This window comes from Notothenia coriiceps, unplaced genomic scaffold (genome assembly GCF_000735185.1).
Source record: "Notothenia coriiceps isolate Sejong01 unplaced genomic scaffold, NC01 NC01_scaffold00004052, whole genome shotgun sequence".
NCBI classification, from domain to species: Eukaryota; Metazoa; Chordata; class Actinopteri; order Perciformes; family Nototheniidae; genus Notothenia; species Notothenia coriiceps.
This window is the reverse complement of record NW_011336753.1, coordinates 32960-42895: the sequence shown is the minus strand read 5'-3', so window position 1 is coordinate 42895 and position 9936 is coordinate 32960. Positions and strand designations below refer to the sequence as shown.

The window sequence follows — 9936 nt, the reverse complement described above, 5'->3', positions numbered from 1 at the left end:
TTTTGGTTAGATGCCCAAAATGTAAAGGTGGACAGCTTTCTTATTTCGGTAGTAAACTGTAAGGTAAGGTACGTTTATTTATATAGCACATTTCAGACGCAGAGGCAATTCAAAGTGCTTTACATGATTATTACACAATAAATAAACATAATGGAATAACAGTTTCATAAAAACAATGCATTAATGAGATATAAAATAGTTTAAAAACGACATTGTAAATACGGTAAGTGCTAAAACAAGTTAAAAGGCTTCTGGGTGTAAAAAGTAGTGTTTTTAGTCTCGACTTAAAAGAACTCAGCGTGGGTGAAGACCTCAGGTTTTCTGGAAGTTTATTCCATTTGCTGGGAGCATAAAAACTAAAAGCAGCTTTGGCGTGTTTGGTTCTGAGCCGGGGAACAATGAGTAACCGATGATCTCAGAGCTCTGGGGGGCTCGTAACAGGGCAACATGTCAGACATATATTGGGGTCCCAAACCATTTAATGCTTTATAAGTTAACAATATCATTTTAAAATCGATTCTGTAAGCTACTGGTAGCCAGAGACCTGAGTACTGGGGTGATGTGTTCTACTCGTTTCAACTGTATTCCATGATCTAATATTATATTATATTGATTCTCTAACACTGTAGCAACTTTAGAAATATAAGGAATGATCTGTGAAATGTTTTAAGACATATTGATAAAACACAAACTCTTTTATTGTATTTCTTTTGGTTCTTTTTCAGGTCGATCTGTTTGTATACTTGCTCTAATATGTGTTTCACATATTTCAACAATGACTTCGAAATTCATTTGCTTTCATAAACATCTTCATAAAAGCCTTAGCTATTTGCAACCAAAACAAAAAGCTATTTCACAAACACTCTCACCCAATGATGAAATAATGGAGTGCTGCAGCAAGGGCGGATATGGAGACAGTGATTTCACCTGCCAATTTAAAGGGCGGTCTAAACCGAGATGACTGAAAATAAAACAATATAATCATCAAGGAACATAAAGTGATGTGAAAAGAGCTCTCCAGCATTTGCATGCGTTATGACACAAAGTAAAAAATAATCTCCAATGCTTTCAAGGTTATTGAACCGTGCACTGGTGTGTCCACAGAGAGGAGAGCAAACACAGCACAGAATATTTACAGGGGAGCCACAACTCTGTCAGAAAGGTGTGTGTGTGTGTGTGTGTGTGTGTGTGTGTGTGTGTGTGTGTGTGTGTGTGTGTGTGTGTGTGTGTGTGTGCGCGCGACTGTTTTATATCCAGAGGCTTCCATTTGGTTTTTATTTATTCCATTATTTCTCCATATCAGAGCTCCATCTGAACAGTACTGATTATGTTATTTCTAAATGAGCACAGCTGAGGTTTGCAAATTCAACAAGCCATTTAGCTGATTAGGGCCCTCCGCTCGCCGTACATCACAAATCACATCCGAGGCTTATCAACATTCAGGACACGCACTTCTCTTGATGAATATAAAAGTCGAACAAATATGCTTAAAAGCTGCTTCCTGTTTGTTTGTTTGTGTGTCTGTGTGTGTTAGGAATCTTAAAGGTCACCTATTGTGCAAAAACCACATTTTCATGTCTTTTATACATCAACATGTGTCCCCTCTGTAAAGAGACTCTGAAAGTTTCAGGAACAAAGATTCTCTCACTTTTTGTCCTGATCCATTTCTATAAAAACCTGTCTGAAAATGAGCTGATCAGATTTTGGCCACTTTATGATGTCATAACGATTATTGTTGTAGGCTTATGTAACCATTAGCCAATCACCAACCAAGGTAGCCCCCCCCCCACCTTATCACCTGAATATCCTCGAGCCAAACACTTCAGAGACATGTTTTGTATATATCTGACACCTATAATATGTTGATGAAAAACAGTATAATAGGGGACCTTTAATATTTGATCCACTCTGTGAACTTCTTCTCTCTTCCGTAGCACCGTAAGATCACCTTCGACAGGGCCAGCGGTCTGGTGGAGGTTCTGTTCGACCAGCTCTCTGCGGAGGACGAGGGCTCGTACACGGCGCAGCTGAAGGACGGCCGCGCCAAGAACCAGTTCACTTTGGTCTTTGTGGATGAAAGTGAGTCCGGCGCCAACAAGCGTCATATTGGTTTTTGTTTAATACCAGAATCATCTGGAAGAGTTTCATTTAAATAAAAGTCTGTTAAATCACCATCAGTCGCTAAACAAAGTAACACAATGGTGAGTAACTCTCATGATTTTGACGATATCCTTGATGTTTAGAAAATAAATGTATTGATTTCATGTTAATGATACACATATGATAATGTAAATAATCCACTGGATAATAAATGTTCACTTTTCTAAAGTTATGGATACAGACTCTGCCTCCCCTCACTTTTTTTTAGTGCAATCAATTTGCCAAAATAGAGATCAAATACACAAAAAGCTAAGATAATATGAATTTGAATGAATTCAGTATTATATGTTGAGGTTATTTTGGAAATAAGAGCCTTTTTGGAGCAACAGGTTATCATTGGTTCTCCCCATGTGAATCTACTTGTTTGTAATGCTGTCTGATATTGTTTGTGTCTCTGTCAGAGTTTCGTGAGACGCTGGCCCTGGTTCAGAAAAACCGGCGTGACCATAAGAGAAAGTCTGGTAAGAACCCTCCAAACTTCAGTAACACACTGCTGTGTGATAAATAGAATCACCTCTACTAGTTGCAATGGCTTTTTGATCTAAAATATAAAGAGACATCTGTTGCAAATAGAAAGACAGGACGCTTTCTGTAACACTGAACTCTGTGTTTTCATGACCTGAGCTCTGAGATGTGATAAGGAGAGATTTACCACTCTTTTGTGTATATAGGCCAATGTCCCAGTGCCCGCTTGTGCAAACACTCAAATATTCAAAGTCCACATAAAAGACAGTTTGTCTCTCACCTGCAGATTAACATGATGCAAAACATATTTTATAGAGGGACGTGTTTATTTATTTCATGTTAATATAAATGTTCCCTCTCTTATTGCAGGCAGCTTCTCCCTGTCAGTACTCTTGTGTACCACACAGCCATAATTGATGTTTTATGATGCAAGTGTGATTCATCGGTTGCTCTGAATAAATGATGGTCTGTCGGCCACTGCTTCTAGATGGTTGATCATGTCTTCTGTATTCCCAAGGACCGTATTTCGAGGAAGACTTGTCGTGGAGTGTAAATGAGGATTGTGAACTGGTTATAAAGTGCAAGGTACTTTTTTCAAGAATAAAAGTGCTAATTTCCATATGCAAACTAACCTAACATCATATTAAGAGCCTGGAACAGTTGATACATCATTCAGAGGCAAGTTAATGTTCTACTTGTAATAATAGATACATGAATAGTTCGGGGACTTCATGAAGTTGTTTCTGCACCAGTAAACAAACAAGATATAACATATTAACTAATGGACTTTAGACAAACAGGTTTTATTACCTTTGATCAGAGCGAGGCTAGCAGTTTCCCCCTGTTTCCAGTCGTTATGCTAAGCTAGGCTAATGGCTTGTGGATTCAAGCTACATATTGCATGGTCAGAATAACAAGTATTTTCATCAAGTTTTTGCAAAGAAAAGCAAACAAGCACATTTCCCAAATATGAAACCTTTCCTTTTAAATTCTGTTATACAATATATGTTAAACCAGTAATAACAGCAACTATTATAACACTGGTTTGCATTCGTAATGTAGATTTTATACGTACATTGCAATCACTTTTTTATTCAGGTATGTGTTTTCCTCCATACACAGGTGACCAATACACACAAGGACACCTCAGTGAAGTGGTTTAAAGAAGGCGTGGCGGTGACGCGAGTCGTGTACGACCAGTCATCAGGAGTCAGCACTCTCACCATCCCACAGGTACCTAAAATGATTCTGCTTTGTCTTCAGACGGGAATAGGTGGGAAGTTTAGAGTTCAGGGAAATGTGAGTCAACATTAATAATTTGTAGCTGGTGCAGTGAGAGGAATAAGATTAACACACCGTTGATGTTTACACTTTTTTGTCTTATTCGCTATTATTTAGTGTGTATTCGGTTAAATATAAATATGAATTGAAGGTTTTCTCCAGAGGTATCAATATTTCATTTGAGAAGCTATGAATATTTTTTATTTTAAAACAATGCTTGGTCATTCCTCAGGTCACAAAGAAAGAGGCAGGTTCCTACAGAGCGGTGGTGACAGATGGGAGAGGAGAGGATGTCAGCACCTTAGAGTTACTGGATGACGGTGAGACGTGACCTTGTCCCCAGAAAATTGAATTTATTCCTGTGTGGCACAAACGGTCCATTCATTATGAAAGTGAGGCGATTAAAGTCCCTCTTTTACTTCATTATGTGTCCTTAGTATTCAGCTACCTACCTCTAATCGCACATTTAGTATTTATTGACTTCCAAAAGCAATATCAAACACAGTTTAACCGCTTAATTGGTATTTTTATTTACAGAGTATGACAAGCTTCTCCAGCAGCTGAGCAAACAGTGCGGTGAGTTATTCCCAGGTGGAAGCCACACCTTTGTGAAATGTGCCGGAGACTTTTTGTTTTTACAGCAGGTGTTCTGTGTTGGCATGGGGATAATACGACAGAAAGCCATGTTAATTACCTGTGGTGCGTTTGTGCTGTTCCTGAATATTAATTCATTCAAATGAAAAAATTATAATTTCTTTATCAATAAATCAGCCGTATTACCTTGAATGATTGAAGGAAACGTTTTTATTTGTATTTTGCTCGCATGCGTCCAAGTCATCCAGTTGTTGCTCACTGCTTTTCTCGATATTTAAGAAAATGTTGCTTTCTGAAACACTTGCTTAAAGGTAGGGTAGGTAATTCACTTCAGAAACACTTTTTGTTATATTCCATGGAATGCTCTTAACATCCCGATAGCAATGAATATATTAAATGCTTTGACAATAAATACATACAACAAAAATGTAATCTGTGGAAGCCGTGGTACTGTAAAAAGCACGACCAATCATCTGAGCCGGCCCGGCTAAAATAACTGGATGGCCTACCTGCCTGTCAGCCTTCCATCTGTGCACAAACTTATCTCGTGCCCTCATTGGTCATGTGCGCGTTCGTGTGTGTTGGAGGAGGGGCTCTGTAAGGAAGTCTGAAGGAAGGGGCAGATTTTTTTCGGCTGCGTACTTTCAAATTCTAGCGCACTGGAGCTGGTTTCTCCATTCTTACCTACCCTANCAGACCTTTGTGCGGCCGTGCACACACAACACTAATTGCTGTTTTTGATTCATAGTGACTTGTCATAATCGCAGCTGCATGCAGGTTTAAATTAGTGTGCACCTGCATGCAGCTGCGATTATGACAAGTCACTATGAATCAAAAACAGCAATTAGTGTTGTGTGTGCACGGCCGCACAAAGGTCTGGAGACTGAGCTAATAAACAAAGTCTGTGAGACTTGAGGAGCATCTGAGCTTAATNGTATTGTCATAGCCGTGGGAACATGTTTCAAATGGGGGGTGCTGTGGGGATGACACCAGGGCTGGTTCTGACCAATGTGCTGCCCTATAGGCAAGATTTAAAATCTTGCCTATAGGGCAGCACATTGGTCAGAACCAGCCCTGGTGTCATCCCCACAGCACCCCCCATTTGAAACATGTTCCCACGGCTATGACAATACGACACCCTCTGTCCTTAGACCCTCACATCGTAGGCTACAAGGAAAAACTTCCGGAAAAAACCCACAGTTTAAAGGGGAACATGGGAGAAACCTCAGGGAGAGCACTGGCTGCAGCCCCTCCCTTCCCTGCTTTCAACGTGAACGCGCAGCGCGCAGAGCAGACAGTCAGTCACTCAGTCAGACAGGCCACGGCGGGTGTGTGGTGCAGCAGCACGCAGCAACACGATTAAAAGTGCCCTTGTGACGACCAAGTAAGTAACCACCAGGTAACAAACACAACGAGTGTATTGTTTAATCCCCTAAATCAGATGCCAAACTAAACTATAACTTCACTTCTTTTCTTGCTTACATCCATTTAGTCTCGTTGTGCACTTTTGAAAATATCTCGCATTGCGTGGCATTGTGAGCTTGTAGTCTCGTTGTGCACTTTTGAAAGTAGCAGATCCTCGCAATGCGAGGCGTTGTGAGCTTGTAGATGGCTTTCTTATATTATTTGACAATTTGGCCAATGTTTGACCAGTTTTTATAGTAGTTTGTTGATTACTTTTGATGCAGTAATGCAATTTTTTCATTTCATTTTATTTATTTCTGAGGTATTAAAAAGGTCTTAAAAGTCACTTGTTAATAAAGTATTTAGTCAATCAATACAATGCTCACTCAAGTCATTATTTAGTCAGTTATTTATTTCATAGACACTAAAGCATCCATGTACAATGTGGCACTGCAATCTTTGTTTGTTCTGTTGTTGCTTATTTAAATTGTTAAAATAATTTACCAGAAACCAACCTGTTGAATATTATAAACATCAGACAGCATATGGTTATTGAAATAAATATATATGCAATTATGACATACAAGATGTGCCTTTAATAAATCTCACACTACTAAGGCAGCCGGCGGTTCCACCAGGGGCATCAATCCCGGGGGGGGGGGGTGGGGAGTTCGTCCCCCCCTAGCTTCAGATTGGACCCCCCTAAGTCATTTAGAATAATAAAAATAAATGTTAAAATAATTCATTTTTTGATAATAAATCAGTAAAATCAGGCAAAAATAAGAATTAAATAACATAACCCTAACCTAACCCCGAAATAAAGTAACCAAAAACGAAAAGAAACAAAATCCACCATTATCCGGCAAACTTTCGCGCACAATTTAGGAGCGCACAATTTCTTTTTTTTTCTCTTGAGCACATGCCCCTATAAATGTCTGTGCACGCCACTGGCTATGGGAGGTCTATGAAGGTCTATGGGACGTCCTGCCCGTTGAAAACTGACTTCCAAGGGGTACCCTGTACGTAATAGAGTGACGGGGAGGGGCCCTGACCGTCCGTCAATATGTGACGGGTTGGGAGTGAGAACGTGTTGGTTCCACTCTTCGTTTTCCGAATGCCAGGAAGTATTCTTGCCTCGCCTCTGAAGCAAGATGCTCGGAAGACATGTGCTACAAAGCAAGTGTACTCGAGATTCAGAAACACCCCGAGAATGGCACTGCCTCGGCCATATCCTGGTCCCCCAAACACTCGAAGCAGAGGTGGTGGGGATCGGCACCCGCTATTTAAGCCAGGGCACGAAGGACAGGCCCGGGTCTCTTGAAGTGGCGACTCCATGAAGATATGATAACTCTTTCTTCTTCTTTCAAACGTTTGACTTTCTCTGCTTCAGTTGTTGCTCGCTCGTTCAAGAGAAAAGGATAACAGGAGCAGGAGGCGTGGCCACCTTATATACGGTGGGCTTGTGCACGCATTCAGGTAGGCCTGCCCCGAGGGCCGGCTACGTTTATAGATATCTCAATAGGTTTAATGCTCGCATAGTATGCTCAAGGGGTAGTACCAATAGAGTCCAGTAGAGGGCGGAGCCTGTGTAAGATATAACCCTTGTTTTCATTATTTCTTTACTTGTTTATGGAGCAGCATTTTTTCCAGTGTGCACTTTCATGGTCGCAACAGTGATTCGTTGATTTATCTCCAGTCATTTATGATGCACCCCTAACATGTTCAAGATAACAGATCCACACGTATAAAAGCTCTCTGCTGATCAGTGAAGGCAGGTCTTAGCACTGTGAGCATGTCATCTGATCTGTGTCCGTTTCCTGAGCTCTCTGTAGCTAGTGTGACATTCAAGAGTTATGTTTAGAGTTCTGCAGACTGTATGCATTACCTTGCATTAAATTGCTTTAGGTAGACCGGATGGCCATCCAATCATATTCTTTCAGGCAAAATAAAACAAAGAAAGGACCAATCACAGTCCTGCCACAGATAGATATTGGATTTTTTTATTATTTGACAGTGCCCTTGATTTATTTATTGCTTTCAATATAGCAAAAATGTTTTGGGATCAGATTATCCACCCTATCTTTAATGCATCAATATTCATAATCCAATTTAAAAATAATATCAAAGTACATTTTGATTCTAATACTGTTGTAAAAAATACATATAAGTACAATTAAAATGCAGGAATTGTACCTGTAATTACGTTTTTCTACATGGGGTACAGCTGTTTTTTATCCAAGCAAAATATCGGAGAACTGCGTCCACCGATATAACAAGAAGAATGAACACTTGAAATGATTTGAAAACACAAATATTATTATTGTCAGATCTACGTCCCGATATAGGACAAACAGTCACACACTGACAGCTGTCTTTCTTGTCCTCAGGATGTTTGACTTGCTGCATTCAGGATAGTCAGAGTGGAGGCCAGGTGTATGGATTGCTGTCATATGTAGGATGGGGGGGTTTAGTATTATACTTATACAACATACTAAAGCAAATTCGTCACATTAATAGACACATAGCTATTCTACTCACACATACTATAAATAACAACAATAATGACATCAACATGAATCAGATGTAAAGTATGAAAATTATCAGGGGTGCACAAATTCACGACCGGATTCCTGTGTCAGAGAGAGACAAAGAGAGAGAAAGTTTGACATTTTACAATTATGTCATTTTATAAAAAACGAAATCCATCATTATAATTAAGAAGTAAAGAAATGTGACCGTACATGCTTTACTTCACCTTTTAAATAATCATTTCCCTGGCCTCGTTCAAATCTTTGTTTCTGCTCAGGCATGGCCAGAAGTGTTTGCTGATAATGAATCATAAACAACTTTCTGTATCTTCTGAGCCCACTGGATGGCGCTCGGCTCAATAAAGGGTTTAAGCTCACTGAATGGCAAGCCCTTTCGATGTTTCTTTGAACCGAGATTGCCATCTAGTGGGCTGAACTACAGCTTCATTTGGAGATGACCAACCGCCTGTCCTGATTTGAACCATCTTTTTAATCTATTGCCATAATACAAAATAACCTTTAAACAAATCACATATTTTGCTGAACACTACTAAAGAGCTATTTTATCATGGCACTAAAACCAGGGGAGGAAACCAAAGTCCCAGGATGCTTCACCAGTGACAAGTTTTGTTTTGGTGCAAAAGGTTTAGAGGTTGAACATATGAGCGAGTGTTCCAAATAATCAGAACACCTTTAAAAGGAATACAACACGTTTGTTGAACATTATGGATCTGGTCCATCCTTTTCTTCACTATTTGCAACAGAGTTTAATTGCATGTCTTAAGCGTGGTTACTACAATGACTTTCAATCAGAGTCTGTGAAATAAAAACAAGATTTACCAATAAGACCCACCTTGTTATTGAGATTTTTCTTTGAACATTTACTGTGGTCACTGTATAATGTCAGCCAGCTTCTCATGGTAGTACTCATAGTTTTCTTTGCAGTCCTCCCACAGGTTCAGGGGCTGATCCTCGTTCTCCACAAATGTCTCCCAGGCGTAGGAGAAGTCCAGAGGCTTCATCACCCGCAGCTTACAGCCAGCAGCATGCAGCGCCTTCAGCCCGTCCTGGATCTCTGGCTCCTCCCACTCAAAGAGCCGAGCAGAAAAGATGCTCAGCTTCACGTTGGTCCTTGCCTTCAGCACTTCAGCTATCTTTGTTGCACAAGCAGAACATGGACTTGAAGACACATACCTGAGAGCACAGGAGATAAGGAGAAATGCCTTTCATTTCCAAACATGCTTACACGTCTCTGTTCATTTTAAGGATAAACAGATAAAGATGCATTTCATATATTCAGTTAGAACGTTCACATTTTTGCATGCAAGTGTGTTCCTTAAGGAGACATTCACCACGTCACAGTCAGGTTTCTGTCGAAAAATACAGTTTAAAAGTGTTTATGTGAAAGAAGATATTCCGAACGGTCCAGCTCACTGGGAGAGCAGGTGAAGACCTATAAGAGGGTTGTTCTAAAATACGAGTGGTGGGCCTTCTCTGCTGGCCT

At 40.1% G+C, this 9936-nt stretch overlaps 1 protein-coding gene and 1 long non-coding RNA gene across 2 annotated transcripts in view; one reads left to right on the top strand and one right to left on the bottom strand.

Moving 5' to 3' along the window:
• Nucleotides 1–7241, top strand: part of LOC104941922 (myomesin-3-like) — an 8581-nt gene extending 1340 nt beyond the window's left edge. Inside the window, exons 3-9 of the mRNA XM_010767090.1 lie at nucleotides 1935–2079; nucleotides 2562–2621; nucleotides 3143–3210; nucleotides 3748–3858; nucleotides 4139–4226; nucleotides 4444–4482; nucleotides 7102–7241. Of these exons, the coding sequence (XP_010765392.1) occupies nucleotides 1935–2079; nucleotides 2562–2621; nucleotides 3143–3210; nucleotides 3748–3858; nucleotides 4139–4226; nucleotides 4444–4482; nucleotides 7102–7241 (651 nt within the window). The remainder of the gene's footprint in view (nucleotides 1–1934; nucleotides 2080–2561; nucleotides 2622–3142; nucleotides 3211–3747; nucleotides 3859–4138; nucleotides 4227–4443; nucleotides 4483–7101) is intronic.
• A 641-nt stretch (nucleotides 7242–7882) lies between these two features.
• On the bottom strand, nucleotides 7883–9645 carry LOC104941890 (uncharacterized). Its single transcript, XR_797945.1, has 2 exons — nucleotides 9286–9645; nucleotides 7883–8534 (listed from the first exon to the last, which is right to left on the bottom strand). It is a non-coding gene; the product is annotated as an uncharacterized lncRNA (long non-coding RNA).
• Nucleotides 9646–9936: the final 291 nt, after the last annotated feature.